This window comes from Cladophialophora bantiana (assembly GCF_000835475.1).
Source record: "Cladophialophora bantiana CBS 173.52 unplaced genomic scaffold supercont1.13, whole genome shotgun sequence".
NCBI lineage: Eukaryota > Fungi > Ascomycota > Eurotiomycetes > Chaetothyriales > Herpotrichiellaceae > Cladophialophora > Cladophialophora bantiana.
Window position 1 is genome coordinate 851,702 of NW_015971587.1, and position 19,724 is coordinate 871,425.

At 49.5% G+C, this 19,724-nt stretch overlaps 9 protein-coding genes across 9 annotated transcripts; 5 read left to right on the forward strand and 4 right to left on the reverse strand.

Moving 5' to 3' along the window:
• Positions 1-135: 135 nt before the first annotated feature.
• On the forward strand, positions 136-1,677 carry Z519_08664 (uncharacterized protein; the record flags this gene model as incomplete). The annotated part of the gene is made up of 5 exons (XM_016766392.1): positions 136-181; positions 287-324; positions 400-699; positions 776-1,067; positions 1,136-1,677. The coding sequence occupies 5 exons, from the start codon at positions 136-138 to the stop codon at positions 1,675-1,677; spliced, it is 1,218 nt and encodes a 405-aa protein (XP_016617550.1).
• A 589-nt stretch (positions 1,678-2,266) lies between these two features.
• On the forward strand, positions 2,267-3,361 carry Z519_08665 (uncharacterized protein; the record flags this gene model as incomplete). The annotated part of the gene is made up of 1 exon (XM_016766393.1): positions 2,267-3,361. The coding sequence occupies one exon, from the start codon at positions 2,267-2,269 to the stop codon at positions 3,359-3,361; it is 1,095 nt and encodes a 364-aa protein (XP_016617551.1).
• A 1,110-nt stretch (positions 3,362-4,471) lies between these two features.
• Z519_08666 (uncharacterized protein) lies at positions 4,472-7,780 on the reverse strand (the record flags this gene model as incomplete). Its single annotated transcript, XM_016766394.1, has 1 exon — positions 4,472-7,780. One exon carries the CDS (start codon positions 7,778-7,780, stop codon positions 4,472-4,474), a length of 3,309 nt encoding a protein of 1,102 aa, XP_016617552.1.
• Positions 7,781-8,434: 654 nt separating this feature from the next.
• Z519_08667 (uncharacterized protein) lies at positions 8,435-10,335 on the reverse strand (the record flags this gene model as incomplete). Its single annotated transcript, XM_016766395.1, has 10 exons — positions 8,435-8,579; positions 8,660-8,952; positions 9,002-9,102; positions 9,162-9,303; positions 9,351-9,387; positions 9,440-9,539; positions 9,611-9,745; positions 9,817-10,030; positions 10,097-10,181; positions 10,232-10,335. 10 exons carry the CDS (start codon positions 10,333-10,335, stop codon positions 8,435-8,437), a joined length of 1,356 nt encoding a protein of 451 aa, XP_016617553.1.
• A 762-nt stretch (positions 10,336-11,097) lies between these two features.
• On the reverse strand, positions 11,098-12,006 carry Z519_08668 (uncharacterized protein; the record flags this gene model as incomplete). The annotated part of the gene is made up of 1 exon (XM_016766396.1): positions 11,098-12,006. One exon carries the CDS (start codon positions 12,004-12,006, stop codon positions 11,098-11,100), a length of 909 nt encoding a protein of 302 aa, XP_016617554.1.
• A 1,211-nt stretch (positions 12,007-13,217) lies between these two features.
• Positions 13,218-15,492, forward strand: Z519_08669 (uncharacterized protein; the record flags this gene model as incomplete). The annotated part of the gene is made up of 11 exons (XM_016766397.1): positions 13,218-13,364; positions 13,428-13,509; positions 13,573-13,760; positions 13,825-13,969; positions 14,025-14,261; positions 14,315-14,386; positions 14,446-14,627; positions 14,679-14,991; positions 15,056-15,075; positions 15,130-15,348; positions 15,409-15,492. The coding sequence occupies 11 exons, from the start codon at positions 13,218-13,220 to the stop codon at positions 15,490-15,492; spliced, it is 1,689 nt and encodes a 562-aa protein (XP_016617555.1).
• A 481-nt stretch (positions 15,493-15,973) lies between these two features.
• Z519_08670 (uncharacterized protein) lies at positions 15,974-16,402 on the reverse strand (the record flags this gene model as incomplete). The annotated part of the gene is made up of 1 exon (XM_016766398.1): positions 15,974-16,402. One exon carries the CDS (start codon positions 16,400-16,402, stop codon positions 15,974-15,976), a length of 429 nt encoding a protein of 142 aa, XP_016617556.1.
• A 469-nt stretch (positions 16,403-16,871) lies between these two features.
• On the forward strand, positions 16,872-17,976 carry Z519_08671 (uncharacterized protein; the record flags this gene model as incomplete). The annotated part of the gene is made up of 6 exons (XM_016766399.1): positions 16,872-16,920; positions 16,971-17,346; positions 17,397-17,495; positions 17,599-17,629; positions 17,679-17,731; positions 17,799-17,976. 6 exons carry the CDS (start codon positions 16,872-16,874, stop codon positions 17,974-17,976), a joined length of 786 nt encoding a protein of 261 aa, XP_016617557.1.
• A 709-nt stretch (positions 17,977-18,685) lies between these two features.
• Positions 18,686-19,717, forward strand: Z519_08672 (uncharacterized protein; the record flags this gene model as incomplete). The annotated part of the gene is made up of 1 exon (XM_016766400.1): positions 18,686-19,717. The coding sequence occupies one exon, from the start codon at positions 18,686-18,688 to the stop codon at positions 19,715-19,717; it is 1,032 nt and encodes a 343-aa protein (XP_016617558.1).
• Between the last annotated feature and the right edge of the window lie 7 nt (positions 19,718-19,724).

Genomic DNA, 19,724 nt, shown 5'->3' on the forward strand with positions numbered 1-19,724 from the left:
CTTCCATTAAAAAGCCTGCCTTCCTCGAATCAGACCGCTCTTTACTGTTGTTCGGCGGCCATCCTTTACGTCGCCCTCCCCCCACCTTTCTTGCTCTAGGACCGATCTGTTGACAGAGAAGAGTGCGTCTGCAGGATGACCAAGGAGCAAAATCCAGTTCATGTTCTCATCATAGGGTCGGGTATGGCTGGGCTGGCTTCACACGCTCCTGTGTTCGGCTCGCTTACATGCCTGTCGCCCACAGTATCGTCAACCATGAAACAAGCTAACCGAGTCTCATAAACAGGCATCGTCGGCCTTCTCATTGCTCAGGGCTTGAAAAAGGTACGGATAATCCGAGTGGAGCGCGACAGCCAAGGGAATTCTCTAACTGACAATGATGCACATCTCTCCTATTAGATAGGCATCTCCTTTGCTATCTATGAGTCTGAGCTTTCCGCCACCACCTACCGACCTCGAGAATGGGGCATGTCAGTACAATGGGGGCTGCCAATGCTCGCCGACTGTCTGCCCCAAGAACTCTTCGAGCGAGTCTACACTGCCGCTGTCGACCCTACCTTTGTCCCTCCCGATCCCGGTATTCTCCCCGCCATCAATGGCCAAACCGGGGAAGTGATGAAAAATATTCCTTTGCTGCGCATGTATCGCGTCTCCCGTCGACGGTTCAGGAAATTGTGCACGGAAGGTATTGACGTCCAGGTAAATCTTTGTGAATCATGGCTGATCCTTGTCCTGCACCATTGCCAAGCTAACCCTACCTTCTTAACTCCCAAAGTATAATAAAAAGCTCGTCGATATTACCTTTGATGATGATAAGTCGACGGTGACAGCTATCTTTGAAGATGGGACAGAAGCCACGGGGACAATTTTGGTTGGAGCCGATGGCGCCCAGTCCCTGGTCAGAAACACCATATTTGGAGAAGAAGGCCAGCCCTGCACCGTCCCTTATTCTGCTGTCAATCTGCATGTCTGCTATAATGATGCCGAAAAAGCCAAGTTCGTCCGCCAGGCTCACCCCATTATGGCCATGGGCATGCACCCTAACGGCTATTGGCAATGGATTTCGAGTAAGCATTTGTCTTTCGCCGTGATGTGCGGTTACAGGAACACTGTGAAAACTAACCTCCGTAACTAGTCCAAGAAGTGCCAGACCCAAATGATCCCGCCACCTGGGTCTTCCAGCTACAGACCACGTGGCACAAGAAGGAAGGGGAAGAAGTGGCTTCACTAGCCAATTTGAAGGCCAAGGCTGAAACCATGGGTGAGCCATTTCGCTCCGCCAACCTGTGGATTCCAGAAGGAACAACGGTTCACAGCAATAACTTGTCATACTGGATTCCTCGGCCTTGGGACACCCGTAAAGGCAGGATCCTTCTTGCCGGCGATGCTGCTCATCCCATGACCTTCCAGCGCGGCCAAGGACTGAACCACGGCATAGCAGATGCAAGAAGTCTAGTTCTCAAGTACAAGGATGCCCTAGCTGGAATAACGACCTTTGAAGAAGCCGCGGCTGCATATCAAGCCGAGTTGGTGGATCGCGCGGGCGAGGAAGTCCGCCTGTCCAAGGAAAACACAGAAATGCTTCACGATTGGGAGCGGATGGCGAAGTCGCCCATCATGCAGCGTGGGGGTCATCCGAGAGGGCAAGAGCCAGAGGCGAAAGCCGGTACGGAGTGATTCCTCTTCGACGTTGGCGTAATGCTAGATGAACGAGTAAGATCAAGCTTCTGAAAACGATGAGATTGAATATGGGCCGTTTCTTTGAATTCGACGCCGCTCTCCCGAACAGAGGATGCGGAGTGGCATACCGTAGAACAACCCAGGCAACCCGAGTGTGACAGCAGAGATCCGCATAGAGGTGATCTGCATGCTGCAGCGAAGATTGCTCGTTGGCGGGCTTCAGTTTCCTAAATGGAGGCCGCCAGGCTCTCTCTGGCCCCGTACAAATCTGCAGCACATCGCTTAGATGTACCAGGTCATCCTCGGAGCACATCGACGAGCGACTGGACCAGCACATACATAGTCCCGGGGTCGGGTATGCAAGCCAGCGTCCAAGCACCATTGGTCTCGGTACTTACCATCATTAGATAGCTTTCGCGCTCCTGGTTTCCTTGCCCCCTGAAGACTTCCATTTCTTGTTTCTTTCACCCCGGCGGAAGTCGAATCGCACCCACTTAGTAGGCATATCCTGTTCCTTGTCAGACAGCACGTCCAATCTTTAATTCGGTCATAAAAGCAGAGAAACAGCTACTAGTCCTGGTTCACCATGTCAGCATACAAAGCGGCTCCCGTGCATCTCGTGGGCAGTTTCCCAGCTCCGGATGCTACAACAGCATTTTCAACATGCTCGGCAGCGCTGAAAGGACGCATCAAGTCCATCCCCGACGGGGAACCGGGGTGGCGTTGGAACTTCACCATTGGCCTGGTGCAGAAAAAAGCTACCGAGAACCCGGCGATCGGCAAAATCTGGCGTGAATATGACGAGAAATACGATCCTTTACCGGTCAAGGAGATGCCGGCCGAGGAAGTTAAGCAGCTCCGTGACGCTATCAAGTTGACGTCGTGGAAGCTCGGGTATGCCGAGGACGCCGCCGCGTCTTACAAGATCTTCTGCAAGCTACGGGAGGAGGGGAGAATCGAAAAGCACGTCCGTTTCCAAGTCTGTTTGCCGGGAGTGTCGAGTATGGCTATTTTTGTCAAGCCCGCATTCCAATATCTAGTAGAGGATCTCGCGTACCAGGCCATGCTGCAGGAGACTGAAGCGATCGCGGCGGCCATCCCGGCGGAGGATCTCGCCATCCAATTCGACATTGCCAGTGACTACATCAAGAATGAGGCCCAGCAGGATCCGTCGTCGTATCTAGGCGCGCTGCGGGAAGATTTTCACCCACCAGCGGAGGACGCCATGGAGCGGTACGCCAGCCAGTACGCAGGATTAATTGGAAAGGTTCCCTCCAAAGCATACACGGGTCTGCACATCTGCATGGGCAACATCAACAACAAGCCCGTCCTGGCGCCACGGGACATGTCAATCATGGTCGCACTGGCGAACCGGATCGTATCCAAGGCAAAAGCCAGCAGGCCCCTGCAGTGGATTCACTTCGGATGTCTGGCCGAGTGGAAGGACGAGACGCCGTACGCGGCGCTCACTAAGCTAGAGGACAAGAACATTGCCGTTTATCTGGGCCTCGTCTATCCAGACGACCTGAAAGGTGCGAAGGAAAGGGTCGCTGCCGCAAGGAAGCAATTGGGGGAGTTTGGTGTTGCACCAGTCTGTGGTCTAGCCAGGACTTCGCAGGAAGGCGTCCAGTCGGTCCTCGGCATTCTCAAAGAACTGACCGCGGAAGCTGTGGTCGCGTAGAAATGAGAAGTTTCTGGTTGTCTAAGTCTCCATTTACTGTCCCGCACAAGCTGATCAATTGAGCGTGGCACACAGAATTCGGCCAGCATGGCAAGAGATGTGGCTGGTGAGGAACAACGAGGCTGCAGCCTTGGGCTAGTGAGGCTAGTGGGCTTGGCAGCGAACCCAAAGATGCGTTTGTCAAAGGACCCATTGAGCGTTCATTTCTCTCTTCACTGCCAATGTCGTGGCCCACAGCATCCGCCAGTTGCAAGGACTCAGACAATATCCAACCAACCCGTTTTCTAGTTCCATCATATTCACTGCCCGTCTTCTTAGACCCGTGAACAAGGGATCTTAGATCTCATCCAAAGCCAAAGGCGTATTGATAAAGCCCCGAAAAAATAGCAGACAGTCATACGTATTGCTTTGGCACTGTTACCCGCTCCAGTTCTCTATTCCGGGCGGGGCTGAGTTGAATATGCGACGCTCCACAGACCAGGAAAATAAGATTTCCAGTCTCTGTCCGACAAATTGGTACTTTTTCAGGAATTCCTCAGTGTTGATGGTGTTGGTGGTGCAAGGTATTTCTCAAATTCGCATCCTTCTGTTGTCTGTAGAGATGTCAAGGGCCGTATAATAGAATGACGTGGTGCATAAATAGTAGCCGATTCTGCGTTCTGACGCTGCTGGAACCCGCCTGCAAACACAAGAAAGCCCCATCTAGTGACGGAGTTCAAGATGAAGTCTTCCGAACGGTGCGAGAGAAGCGGGAAGCGGCGTTCCGTCAAGATGCTCGCTATCGGCAAAAGCCAAACAGCCTCACCTACCACTACGCCCAAAGGTCAGGAACGTTTGTGCTTTCATGGTTGGAACATTTGGGTATTTGGACGAGAGGATATGAGTGATCGAGCAGAACTAGATATCCGTGTCATCATGATCCATAGCCTCGCCTCTGAAGGGAATAATGGAATTGCAACACAGATGAAAATTACAGAAGCGGGACATTGGGACTCATGATATGCGTTTCGAGACAAGATACTTCGCCGAAGTTGCATCTATTCTAGTCGGAGCCTTCTCAGTTCTCTCTATCTCTGTCCGACATACCAACAAATATCATTCATCATTTGTCTAATTCGTCTTCAGAGTCTTTTGCTTCTCTGCATCTCTTCCTACACCCCTCGTTCCCCTGACGAGCAGTCCCTTTCTCCTCCGCACCCCGTCCACATACCGTTTTGCCACATTCTCCCTCTCCCCGTGGACACCCAGGTCTTCCAGCTCTTCTTCGCTTCTCGGTACCCAGAACGGATCGACGTCGTCGACCAATTCAAAACCCACAAATTGTAACATCGGCTGTGCGAGGCCGGATGTTCTCTTGCGTATTTCCTCGCTGAACCCGAAAGATTCGGCAACGGGTAATTTCGCGCTGATGGTGAAGTACGGGGTGCCTTCGAGGAGGGCCTCGGAGAGGATTGATCCACGGCGACGCGTGAGGACGGAGTAGACGCGGCCTAACACTTCAGGGGTGGCTTGGATGGTGCAGCTGTACATTGCTAGCAGGATGCGTGGGGACCAGTCCAGAAAGGCGGAGCGGATCGCTTCACGCGCGGACGTTATGAGTTCGCCGGTGAGGCGGCCTGATTCGACTCCCGCGGATGATGCAGTGTCGCCATTGGACGAAGGCTCGGTGCTGGCAGTGGGCTGTTGTTGCTGTTGCTGCTGGCTGATCTCTTCAAGGAAGACAGCGACGCCTTGCATCGGTTCACGACAGAGCGGGCCTTGGGACGTTGCGAGCTGGAACGCGTATGCTATTGTGTCCGAGAAATCTTGCTTTGGTGTCGAGTTTTCAACGCCTTCGGTGCTGCTCTTCGTCTCATTTGAATCTTCTCCGCCTTCCGTGATTTCATGCTGCTCAAACAAAAATCGCTTACAAGTTTGTTCTCCAGTGGCGTCGATGAAAAGATTCGGGCCAACTCTTCGCGGACCAAAACTGCATATCCTTGGTACAACTTTTGCCCAGACTTCTTTGTCCTCTTTGACATCATCGAATTCTGCTTGAAGTTGTTTTCGAAATTCTTGGAGGGAGAGGTTGCTTCTTTCATTGCTACCAGTGTCATTGACAAGGTCGGCTTCGTCCGCTCTGTCGACGTCTTTCGTTGTTTCTTCCTCCTGAGCCTGCTTTTCTGCGTAGAGTCTCCTGATAGACGCTCCATGGTTGATAAGAAACTCTGTTACATTTTGTGGCAGAGGTCGAACTCTCAATCTGACAGATACAGTCTTTGACGCAGTGACCGCGATTGCTGTTCCCCTCGGGAGATCTTTGTTCTTCGGAGGTTCCATTTCTTCCGCTTTCACGATTGTTTCTCGATATGGCACGATCGGTTCACCAGGCTGAATGTCACATTTTGCAAATCGCTCTCGCAAATCCCTGAGGCACCTTTCGAGATGCAGCTCCCCGGCGGTCAAGATGACATGCTCTCCACTCTCCATCTGCTCATAGACGGCACATGGGTCGCTTTGTTCGAGCAGTTTCAGTCCCTTTATCATCTTGTTCAGATCCATTGGGTTCGTGGGTTCCAGAGCAACCCTGACGATGGGCTGACTGAGCGTTGAAGCACCGGCCAGATTGATAGCTCCTTCTATCTGCGAGCATAACGTGCCGGTCTTGAGAATGTGGCCTTCCAGCCCTTCGATGCCAAAGACCACTCCTGCTGGTACCTTGTCCAGTGACTCTAATGATCGGCCCATGAGGAGATAAAGAGCCGTGATGGGCACCTTTTTCGGTTCTGGAGAAGCATGAGGGAATGCTGGATTGAACTTGGGTGGCAGAACGTAGACTTCGTCTCCGACAGAGAGTGACCCAGAATAAAGTCTGGCAAAGCCAACTAAATGTTCTGGGTCTTCTGGTTGCACAGGCGCTGTTCCCTCCCCATTACCCTCTCCGATCCTTGTCGCGTTTAGCCCATTGGTTATGCTGTCCACATTGGTCGTGCCTTCCGCTTCAGCCTGTGCTTTCGCGATTTCCGCACGCTTTTGTCGGGCGAGCTCCCTGGCTTCATCTGCTGTCAAGGTGGCGCCGAGTTTCCGTCTCTTGGAGGGGAGTTCACTCTCGGGAATCGCTACCATCTTACTCACATACGCAACAACAGGTGCGGGGTCCGAGGTGTCGAAATTGATCATGGAATCTTTCAGAGACTGGTCGATGCTCTTTGAACTGACCAGATCCTCGATCATTTCGGGTAACCGACTTGCCTGGGCGCTGGGAGGGCTTGGTAAGTATTCAATGACAGAGACAAGAAGGGCAGTTGACAGTGGTAGCCATGAGGAGAAGACAGCTTGTAAGATGGCTTTGGAATCCCTCGACCTTGTGATATGGGCGGGCAAATTGATAGACAACGACCTCGTTATCTTCTCCAATAAAGCCGGATCACCCCGGCCTCCGTTTATGCCAACCGTGGCATCGTAGACTTGCCATATAGGCTCCAAAACAAGTTGCACAAAGATCGGTTTCAGATTCCTTCCTTTCAGATGTTTCTGACCGAGTACCTTTTTGGTCTTTGGATCCAAATAGAAATCACCCCAGAGGACTTTTTCAAGAAGGGATCTTTTGATACCTAGCTTCTTCTCATAAATGCTCGCAAATTGGCGGACAGTGAAAGCCCATCCATCTATTGCGCTGGCGAAGATGACATTGTTCTTCTCGGGAGCGAAATATAGATCCTCGTCATCTCGCTCTTCGAACTGTTGATCCAACTCTGCCTCCGAGACGGTCTCGCTCATGGCATCCTGTTTCTGTTGCTCTTTAGCCGCTCTTTCCTGGTCAAGTTTTTCTCTCCACATGAGATGTTCTTCCATGCGCTCGCCTTGAAAGAAGCCTCCTATAACGGCATTTACCCCCTCTAAGACTCTCTCAAGGTGTGAGTATGCTTCGGATGGAGTCATTTTCAGTTCAGTTACGAGTCTGTCAATCTTGTTGATGACGAGTAAAGGTTTCAGTTTCTCTATCCATACCTGTCGAAGCACAGTGACGGTCTGTGAACACACACCTTCGACAGCATCAACCAGAACAACTGCGGCATCACACAACCGTGAGGCCGTGCTGACCTCTGACGAAAAGTCGATGTGCCCAGGACTGTCTATCAGATTTATCAGGTATTCCTCCTGTTTTGGCTCTTGGTCTTCCTTTTGTCTGCGTATCATACTGAAGTACAGGCTGATGGCACTGCTTTCCATGGTAATTCCACGTATTTGCTCGTCAGGTCTCGAGTCCAGGTAGCGGACCTTCCCCGCCATCTTCGGCGAGATGATCCCATTGGTGGCGATCAGTGAGTCAGTAAGAGATGTTTTGCCATGATCGACGTGCGCGAGAATGCAGATGTTGCGGATGTTCTGTGAGTTCGCTTGAAGCGCGACCAGGCGCGACGGTGGGATCGGGGGCATTTTTCTATGGCCTGCTAGAAGAGGCCGGATGGGGGGATCGGGGTTGCGACTGCGAACAAAATCAATACCCTTGGTCTCTCACTCTTAGGATCGTGTGGATGGTCCAGACGCTGAGGGATTCTGCCTTCAGCGCTGAGAGACGCACAGAAAATCGAGGGTATGACGCACAGTGCAGCCCGAGGGGCCTCACAATGTTCGGCGCACTTGCCAAGCAGAGTAAAAGCTGCACGTTAGAACTCCCGCTTCTGGTTAGGAAAGTTAGCCGATTATAAACCACCCTCGCTAAAAAGCGGCACACCCCACAGGATCGCCTCCATTTTACCAAATACGGAAAACTCTGTTAGCAATCAATCATTCTTGGACGTTTCGTCCGAATGACATCTCAGAACAGTTCCGGTCACAGAGTAATAATATTATTATATTGTCCTAATCTGACCGAAAATGCGAGAATCGACTTGATTAACCCGAAGGCTCCCAGAGAACCTCTAAATCCCTTCTTGCTCTTTGCTGAGGAGATGGCCACTGCCACATTCAAGAATTACTGCCCGATCGACGTTCTGGCCAGACAAGGATATACTTGTCGGATAACGAGATGTGAATGTCAAAAGCTAAAGAATATTATTCTGATTCCTAGCAACGCGTTCAAAGTTTCAGTTAGGCAGTAACAGCTTGACCACGAACCATGCGATCGTAGAATTCTTGGATGTAGTCGCCATTCTCGTCGAGGAAGTTCTGGGATTGCTCCCAGATCTCACTAATCCTAGTCCGTTTAGCCTCGTTACGACACGTTATTTTGCATCTAAATGTATGATCAGCTCAGGTGTGTTTATCAAGGCCGCAATCTCATAGACACCTCCGTGCTGCGGAGAGCTTGCTTACCTGAAGGGCCTCGGCGAGGTGATGAAACCCGGTTCGAAATCATCTTGTTCAAGAGCTTCACCAAGGATTCTTTCGAAGTTGAACGCCCACAGGAGTCTCGAAATGGCAATGAACAATCCGCGGTCTGCTACATGGGTGCCCGGACAGATACGACGACCAGCTCCAAAGGTGAAGTGGTCACGCTTGGTAGCATCTGCTTGAATAGCTGATTCCATCGTACTCCGAGAATCGTCGATATGGCGACTGGGATCGAATTTTCGAGGGTTCTCGACACGATTGTTCAAGGTCCAGACCTATCTTGGGTTATTTCTGTCTGAAAAGAAATGAGTGAGGTCAACGGACATTATTGACCAACCCCGCTCCTGCTGGGATAATATATCCCAGATATGTGTCGTCTTTGGTCACTGCATGAGGCATACCTCCGGTAATGGTAGCCGGATAGACTGAACACGATTGTAAGCAGAGTTACTCGTAAAAGTCTTCCGCAAAAGTTCAAGCATACATCGCAACGTCTCCTTCAATATACTGCGCGTGTACCTAAGAGCAGCCCAGTCGGACCATTGAGGGAGGGCGCTGGCTCCCACTACGCTGTCAATCTCTTCTTGCGCTCTTTTCTGACATTCCGGGTACAGAATCATGGCCTGCTTCAGCGATTAGCGTCACTCTACGGCAACGCTCGTAGGACATAGACCTTGACAAAAAACCAAAGCGTGTTGAATTGAGTGTCACTATCTCCTTGTCAGCGTTGCCTGATTCGAGAGATAGGTTCACAATGGGTACCTTGCGCCTGCCCATGCGTGACCGGCATTGAATTTAAGCTCTCTCTCGGACAGGTAGTCGGCTTTCACAGTATTTGTGACGATCATATCTCTGCAAAAGCCTACCATGGGCATTAGAAAACGCCCTGTGACTGGGATTATAACTCGAAGTAATCGCTGTGAAACAACATACTAGGTCTAACATGGCCGGATTCGATTCTGCGTCGGCAGATTTGGTATTGCTCATCCCACAAATCGGACTCCACTCGGTTCAATCTCTCAATCTCTTTCAAGAAAGGTATAACATAGTTGGGTAGTATTCGGAATACTGGGCGGAGGAACGGCCACCAGTCGGTAATAGCTAATCCCATCCCAGCTCGAACCTGGCCTGTTGTCCACTTCCGTGTTCATTAGTTAACGAGGCAGCAGAGCAAGCGATGTTTTCTGTCCTCACCTCGAACAATGTTCTAGCTGCTTTTTTCTCTTCAATAGATCTTACGCGCATCCCATACGCAATTGTATATCCAACACTAGTTGTGTAGCGCTTGATGTGGTCTTCGAATTTCTCCGGGCTGTGCAAAATGTCTCGTAGGAGCTGCGTCGTCTCAAAAGACTGTTCTCACGTAGGTCAGCTCATGGGTGGAAGGCCGTTATTGAAATTGTTCAACACGTGCGTTACCTGATATGGGACATAGATGTCTGCTTGTTGGCTGTTGAGATTTTGGTGATACATTCTACGCTGACGTCTCCAGGTCTCATCGTTGCTAAAGTATGTGTTAACTAAGAGGCTGACGGGTTCGCAAGGGAAGCTTACCTGCGCATCAAAATCTGGTTATGGCCTCCGAACTCACTCAGGAACATATCCATCCTCGCCGACGTATTTTGACTTCGTTTGTCCAAGAGTTCCTTGACCGCCATTTCATCATTCAAAAGGATCAGTGTTTGGGTACCAAGCTGAAGGCTAACGATTGGTCCATCTAGACACGTAAGTAGTGATATTTGGTGAGAGCACTGAACGGATCCTGACATTGGTCTGCCCATTCTTTGAACTTCTCATGAAGAACACCGGTCCGGGGGAACAGATGAAGATTCCCAATAATTGGCAAGGTAGGAGGGCCTGGTTTCAATCCTAGTCAATAAGAGCTTTGCCACGTTATGTATCAGACAAGAGCTGTACCAGGAGGATACCCCTTAGGCCGCCTACCATACCGGAGTACTCTGAAAATTGAAATAACGCCAACAAGGGCGAACACGATCCAGTAAAGCCCCATTGCGCGTGAAATCCGTTATGAAGTAATAGTCAATCACTTCACAAGTTGAAATCGTGGGTAACAATGGGTATAAGCTCTAATAAAACCCCAGTGGTATTTGCCAGGGGGGCTGCAGAAATGAAACAACAAAGCCGTGACAACCGTCCAACTCCGAAATCCGAAACTCCGCATTTTTGGGGCTTTTACTTAGGTGATGCATTTCGGAAGTGTTCTTTCAAGCCTTAAGCCCGTTACCAGACAGACTCCCGCCTGCCTGAAGGCGAAACTCGGGATACAGGAAGTGATCTCGGCGACTTCTACGCCAACTCTTGAGAGGCTTGGCACAAGAGGTAAGAAGTGAGTTGGCGAGTATGTGACAATCAATGCATAACGAGTGCATATTTGTACCGCTACATGTCAGTCACCTAGCTCAAGCTCTGAAGTTTAGAAACTCCTGAATGCTTTGAGGTTCTATCCATGCCCTGTTCTTATCCATCAGTTCAGTCATCGCTGATAGACAGTCGCGCGCTGTACGAAGTCTTTTAACTTCCTTCACAGTTCCGAGGATTGTGCGACCCATAGCGTAGTTCCCGGAGGTCCAGATCTGGCCCGTATATGTGTTCTCTTCACTTGCTAGAGCGAGAAGCGGCGGAATATTGGATTCACCAGTGAAGGCGCGCTTGAACCCCTCCTGCTGATCCGGTGGTAGATCTTTGATCACATCTGAAACCATGCGTGAATAGGCTGAAGGACCAATTGTATTCACAAGTATGTTGTGTGGCTGTCCCTCTAAAGCCAGCGTCTTGGTAACCCCAAGCATGGCGCCGCGGGACAGCACATATCCAGCACTGGACGGCATTCCAAAGACGGAGTCGGAGCTAAAGTTGATGATCCGCCCGTATTTCTGCTTCTGCATATGTGGCCAGGCGTAATGACAAAGCGCTATCGCGCCGAGTGCATTGACCTCAAGCACTCGTTTGATATCCCCAGGTTCTTGGGCCTCTACTGGGCCATATGTGATAATCCCTGCATTATTGACGATAATATCAAGACGTTGAAATCGTTCAATTGCTAAGTCAACGATTTTATCAGCATCTGTAGCAACGTTGTGTGTATCCGCCACAGCCGATAGTCCTTGTGCGGCAATTTCAGCTACTAACTGCTCCGCCGAAGCTCCTGACGAGCCTTGCCCTGCTGCAGAACAGCCGTAATCGTTAGCGATCACGTTAGCACCGGCTTTAGCAAAAGCGAGGCAGAGTGGCCTGCCTATGCTGCCACCAGCACCAGTAACGATGACTGTTCGGTTCTCGAATGAGAGACCTCGAGTTGTCTCGGCCATTTTCGATGTCGTATGGAATTTTGCTCGACTTTGAATAATTCAGTTCGCCGAGGCACAGCATCTACATTTCCAAACAAAAAAGTAGTCAGAAATTCTGTTTCCCTCCTTCGCAGAATGCCACCTGGAAGAAAGACCAGTTATAGAGCATTGAGACTGTTGAATTGATTGGGGCAATGAAAAGGGTGTTTGATTGAAAAGATCTACTGGAGTATCTGGAGTAACAGGAGGGTTTAAACAAGAGACAAGTTACCACAATGCGAAGACTAAGGCGCCTAAGCCTAATTAGGCCGGTTCTGTAAACAACTAACTTCATCTGGTCAGAGCTGCGGAGACCCTTTTGTGCCGAGCAGGCCGAATAAGGTTTTCGGAGTAGCTGAGACCCGGACACGAATGTCGATTCCCGCGCCTTGACTGAAGAAATCCCAATGGTCACAGTTGTTCTGACTGTGTCCCAGAGCTATTGCACAACAGCAGGACACTTTGGATGGGCGATTCAGCTTCCATGTTCTATTCACACAACGATGGCTAGCATATCGCTCGCACATCTTCTTCCGTAGAAGTAGGCAACTGGTGGAGTGAGGATCCAGACTGGAAGCGGCAGCCTTGAGGCGCTCAGTCAACATTTTCTAATCTGGAGACAGGATCTACCAATTTAGAGTTGTTCCCACCATGCCAATCTCCTGTCTGGAAGAAAAGATGATTGAAATTCGAAAGGGTGCTGGACTAACAGATTATGTTGACCGATCTTGATTTGGTATCCAGCACCGCCTACGTAGGTACCTATGAGAACCATGATAGTTCAGTACTAACACCTACAACCCATACGCTTCTGGAATAGACTTAGTAATTCCAAGAGGACCATATTGACGCAAATTAAACACGGATAATTGGAACCCAGAGTTCCAATCTCGAGTCTTGATCAAACAAAACTCCGTCAAAAATTCCCGGGACTTGCTGTGTCTTCCTAATCGAACGTACCCCGGAACATATGCTGCAAACTTCGGGACACTGGGGTCATTTGCAGCCACTCACGGCGTGTGAAAACTGAGCCCCGACCACTTTGGGATGGCACTGAGGCGAGCTGCTTGATTGAAATTTCACGCTCGTCTCACTGATATCTACATTACACGATATGCTCACCTTACCCGGCCAAAGTCAGACCTTGAACCGTATAGCAAAAACTAGAGAAAGCTACAGGTTTGGCAGACACGATGGATACAATTGAGAAGGATGACGTGCAGAATACCCATGAACACATTGAAGTCGAAGAGTTCATGGACGGAGTGTCACCTACAGCACGCGGAGACAATCTACCCAAAAATTACTACAGAAGCCCGCAATTTATTGGGTCTTTCCTCGTACGTTGCCTCTAGCCCGGCCCTTCACAGTACCACACAGTGCTAGCTGACTCCCTACTACAGTCGATGGCCATCTCGTTCCAAGGAGCATTTCTTGGCTATGTCATGGCGGCAAATGTTATTACCATTATTAATGAAGATCTAGGTATCAGACCCTAAGAGATCTCCGAGATGCACATGTAATAATTAACGTTCTTTACCGACGCAGGGCCGACTCCCGGTTACATATGGATCCTTCTTGTCTTTGTTCTATGCCAGACGGTGACTTTCACTCTAGCTGGCCGATTTGGGGACATATTTGGTCGTCGCTGGATTTTCATTGGAGCTAATGCTCTCGCTTTCATCGGGTATATCGTCAATGGTCGAGCTAAGAAGATTGATACTTTGATTGCGGGTGTAAGTTTGTGCGTCTCGTGTGTGGGAATTCAATTTGCTGATCGTGAATCTCTTCTTTTTTCAGAGCGCGATAGCAGGTATTGGAACAGGTATCCAGCAGACTATGCCTGTTATCTTTGGTGAGATGGTATCAAATCAGAATAGGAATACGGCACTCGGGCTCACATTCGCACTACTGGCTCCGCTCGCTACCATTGGGCCAGGCTTAGGTATGTAAAATCGCTCACGGGTTGCGGCACATGGGTTAACGGCGTTATCTTCCAGCCCGAGTGATGGTGGACAATGCCTCGTGGCGCTGGGTGTACTATTTTAGTGCCATGATGTCTGGCATAGCCGGCCTACTGCAGCTGTTTTTCTACTTCCCGCCAAATTTCCACCAGCTACACACTACTTTATCAAAACGCACGACTGTGATAAACCTTGATTTTGGAGGCGTTATAATATTTACTGGCAGTGTGACGTCGATTATCCTCGGGATCTCGTGGGGTGGGCAGAAATATCGTAAGTTCGACAACCTGTGCATTCTGCGAATCATATTGACACGTTTCAACCAGCGTGGAATTCTGGTGAGGTACTCTCGAGTATCGTCGTGGGAGGAATTGGCCTTATCATCTTTGTATTGTTCGGTAGGTCCATGTTTTGTCTTCGTTCTTTGGTACGGAGAGGTTGCCTGACGATTGATCAGAACGATTCGCTCCATTGAAAGAACCTTTGATGCCCCTCTACCTATTCCGAAACAGGAACTATGTGGCTTTGTCGGTCGTCGCCAGTGTTGGATCCATGATATTTTACGCGCTAAATATTGTATATCCGCAACAAATTTCCGCCGTCTATGGGAAGTCCGTTCAAACCACCGGCTGGATGAGTGTAAGTAAACTTCTACACATGGGCCACGTACTGGAGCTGACGACTGAGAAGTGTACTTTAACGGCGGGGGCCATATTCGGCCAGTTTGTTGGATCTCTTTCGAAATGGACCCAAAAGTGGGTATCCTTGAAATGGCAGCTAGTCATCGTCTGTGTGTTGTTTACAACATTTACTGGCGGTATGGGTGCTGTTACGAAGGAGAACCAGGGCCGGGCCATCGTATTCAGCTTAATCTCTAGCATCATGATTGGATACATGGAGGTGCTTACTCTAGCTGGCGCCCCTCTTATGGTTAAGCCCGAGGATATTGGCTTAGCCAATGGAGTTGAATATACTTTGAGAAGTAGTTGTTCGGTCCTTGCAGGTAAGTTTCAACTTTGTGAGCTATTTTGATCACGACTGGCATAGCTGACGGAGACTACAAATAGATTCAGTCTTTGTGACAATTGTGAGTATCGGAGTTGAGAATCCCGTGAGAGCCTATGAAGCTGACAGATTGTAGCTACAAAATAGAGTGGCGTCTAATGTCAAAAAATGGGTTGTTCCAGCCATTCTGGAAGCAGGTCTCCCGCCAACGTCTGTCGTTGGTTTTCTAACAGCCCTTTCGGGTGGTAATCTTCCTGCGCTCGAGAAAATCTCCGGCGTGACGCCAGCAGTTATAGAAGCAGCTATCACCACTGCACTTCGCTCATACGAGAACGCATTTCAACTTATCTACTTGGTGAGTATTGCTTTTGGATGTTGCGCAACAGTCGCAGCCTTGCTGCTCGACTCAAAAAAGTTGGCAGAGCGCATGACGCCTGATGTCGCTCGTAAGCTGCAACATGTGGGCCATCGCAGCAAAGAAACCACTATATCAGGTTGAGAGTCATAAAGCACTAGGGGAAGATAACACAAGTTAATCTGGCATTTCATATGAGGAATCGAACTGGGCATGGTGGGCCGGTTGCTACGCGTACCCAGTGCATCATCTTGGAGAAAGACTGTGTGTGTATAGGGATATATATCCCTCAGCAGGAGGGGCGTTTCCAGATACTCAAGAGCTAACTCATAAAAGAGGTTATCATTCAGTGATAAGATCGCAGAGTCAACTTCACTGAATTAATAGTCTTCTGCGAGGAGAATTTCCTGACTTCCATACAAATGAATCCGTAGTGACATCTATTTCAAGGGTTGCACAGTTCCTCGAGGTGGAGTAACAATGGATGTTGCATGAAGCTGACAACACGGTCCATAATGTTGAGAACTGTCCCCTTTTCACTATGAGGAAGTGCTTAGACTTGGTCCAGCAAAGACCTGCCTTAGGCATTGAAGCTGATATACAGAGTATAGTTCCCCGCTGCCGTCTAACTGAGTGCTTTCTTCAAGCCAGCTATGCTTTCCTTCATGAAACCTTCGTAAATCGGGGCTATTGCGGCCACTCCGTCAGTGTTGATCTCTTCTGCATCTGCAATCCAAGTAATCTTTGTTTTTCCTCCTCCGATGCTTTCCAGTTTCCAGTTGCCAAAGCCGCCCTTCATGGGAAGGGCTGGGCTGTCCTTTATGCGATAGGAAATGCAGTGAGCGTCATTGTCGAGTACCTCAAGGATCTCTTCTTGCACTCCAGCCACGGACATTACAGTGCGAATAGTTCCGACACCCTGACCGGTGATTGTGCACCATTTGATAGACGGCATCCAGGCTTGTATCGCACCGAAGCTGGAGACTAGGCTCCAGACCTGTTCCACTGGGTGGTCCAACATGTCTTCCTCAACCCGAATCACAGTCCGTGCCATGTTGGTCTGATATGTAGGATTGGCCTGAAAACTTTTGGGTTAGACTAGAATATGGAATCTCTTCTTTTGTGTTATCGACTTTGGTTACACAGGAGATAAGTGTTTGCGGCTGGCACTTGATTGACAGTGGCCGCGGGCGACTTTCCTCGGTAGACAAAATAACGTCAAAATGCTATGGAGATTCTTAAGGTTTAACATGGTTACGACGAACCTGGAGATATTGGCAAGGTGACCGTCTTGTGCCGGAGATCATTACTGAGTGTTCTCCGAAGCCTAGCGGATTAGGGGCCGAACTTTCGTAATAATCCGGGGGTCCAGCCTTTGAGTACTCGGCAATCTCCACCCTTTAGAAATTCGTTTGCCGTGTAGTCACGGCAAACAGATGCCAAGTTCAAATTTGAACAAGTCGTCTTGAGAAAAGTAAGACGACGTTTTATATCTGTAATACTTAAACCAACTCCTGTATATCATGTCAGACCTTTTAGAGGGCGTTGCCCTAGTATCTGGAGCAGGCTCAGGTATGCTCATTCATGAGGCGCGCGAAAATTGCTGACTTCCGAAATCGAAGGTATCGGAAGAGCAACAAGCCTCGCGTTTGTTCGTCATGGTATCAAACAACTCGCGCTCTTGGATATCGACACTGCCGGTATGGCAGCAACTAGAAAGCTGATTTTGGAACTAAACAACAAGGTAGAAGTGCTTGAATTACAGGCTGACCTCTCCAACGAGAAGGCGATTGTGGACGCCGTCCAAAAAGTCACCGAAACATTTGGGCAGATCAACATTGCCGTGAACAACGTCGGAATCGGCGGACCAATTTGTGCCACATCTGAGATGAGCGTGGAGGACTATCGCAAAGTTGTCGATCTCGATCTTATTGGTCTCTGGATAGCACAGAGAGAGGAGATCAGGCAAATGCTACGGCAGGAACCACGAGGGCAAAGGTAATAACTGGTCCTTGAATTGCTCTACAGACTCTGAAGCTCTCCTGTAGCCCTGAAACCCGAAGCCGAGGTGTGATTGTGAATTTATCCTCCACTTATGGACATGTTGCCCCATCTGGGACAACACCAGCTCCGCCTTATATCGCCTGGTGAGTCAGTAATCCTTAGCTACTTCTCTTACCCCTTCTACGATTTATGCATCAGAGGGCGATGGGCATTCGCTTACCTCGTCCTTGTGTTCATAATACTTAGTAAGCATGGAGTGTTGGGTATGACGAAAATGGTAAGTTGTTGTCCAATCTCGTACGCTTCACTCGACTGACACATCCTAGGACGCAAACTCCTATGCGAAAGATGGTATACGCGTCAACGCCATCTGCCCTGGGTATGCCAGCTGCACGCTCTTTGAATTATTCGAATAGCAGCTAATTTTAGATGATGAAATTTGAAAGGTTTGTAAACACTCCTGCCCTCAAGGCTGCCGTTCAACAAGGCGTCATGCAGGATGAGTTGAAGAAGATTCCGATGGGGCGATTTGCGGAGCCTTCAGAGATAGCCGAGGCTATTTCATTCCTGGTGTCTCCGATGAGTAGCTATATATCTGGAGCCAGTTTGGTTGTGGATGGGTAGGTGTTAAACGCGCTCTCCGGTGTCGTCTCATTCAATGGCTAAACTCAGATGGAGAGGTTTTACTAGTCAATGATCACCAAACTCAAGGTCTCTCCTGACCGAAGCCGTTTAATCCAGATCTAACCAGATCCGTCAGCAATTTTGCCGTTTTGAGCCTCTTGATCAAATAACTAGTGGCTTCACAGTCGGCAACCTTTTTCTACAGATGCTACGTGAAAGAAATAAATTACTTTGAATTGGTATTTAGAACGACCCCGATGAGCTTAGCTACATGATGTTGAAGTTCAGGTGATCTTGACACCCACATTTTATCTTGTGCCCTTCTGCAATGAATGTGGGTGGTCTTGCATTGCGGGAAGGTCGTCAGAACGATAGGGATTCGGCTAAGCCTATTCCATCCGGCGAGCCAGCATGCCACAATCACGGCCTGGCAATGCCACTAGAAGAGCTAGTACTAATGAATAGAATGAGTTCGGTCTTTCTACTTGGTGCTCGCAGGCGCTCCTGCTATCGTCCCGATTTGCTTGATCGTGATGGAACGATGGGTTACCTTCTGGTTATTACTCATCACGAGATTGTATTCAGTGTTCGGCGATGATAGAGCTTCCACTAACAGATAAGGCCCGCATCCGATTGCGGTTGCGATGAGAGGACTTGTTGATTACAGACATCTATTTGGGAGGCCTCGATACTTTCGAAACGCAGCAAGATGTCGAATCTGCCACCGCCAGAATCAGATCTGTGGCTACCATTGCCCTCAAAAGAGGAAACCTGGCATCCACACACTGTCCACACTCATTATTTCGGATTCAGCGTGCCAGAGGCAGCCATAGGTGCCTTTGTCTACTTCCGTTATCAGCCAGCTTTCCCGCTATGCGCCGGGGGTGTTGGCCTTTTCCAAGGCCTAGACAACGAGAAACCATTGGATATCGAGCATCTGAACTTTATGAACACAATGCCTTGGTCGAGCTTTAAGGATAATATTCTCACGACCTACCTGGGTCTCAGAATGGAGGTTCTCAAACCGGGAGAGGAATTTCGGCTATCTTACAAGAGCAAAGATGGCAAGACGCAGTTCGACGTCATCCAAACCGCAGTAACCCCTCTCCTGCCTCGAGGCCACGTCATGCCTGGAGAAGATAGAGACGCCGAGGCAGACAAGAAACCAGGCGGCAGCGAACAGTTCATGCACTGCATAGGGAAGTTGACTCTGAACGGGACAGACTACGACGTTGACTGTTACCCTGTGCGAGACAGGTCTTGGAGACAGATCCGCACAGAGGAGGAGGTCGATTATCCTCCAGTGGGCTGGTCACCGATGTGCTTCGATGGCAATTTTTCGTTTTGCCAAATAGGTTACGAAGCGCCTGAAACAAACCCTCGATGGAAGGACGTGTTTACCGTGGATCAGAAGAAGCCATCATTCTACTTTGCGTGGATGGTGAACGACAACGGATCTATACGTAACATTGTTAAGATCAAGCGAAAAGTTACGAAGTTCCATCCAAAATTGTTCGCTGCTATCGAACAAGAGATTGAGGCTGAGGATAGCGAGGGGAAAGTTTACCGCTATTGGGGCGAAGCTATCGCAATGGCACATCTCCCTTCATGGGCGAACAACATATTCGTCGATGCCGTCTATAGGTGGAAGGACGAGGCAGGAAGACTGGCGTATTGTGCCTACCAAGAAGCATGGTATGCGAAGTTCCAGCGGTTCAGCAGGGGCAAACCGGTGAATTGATGGACAG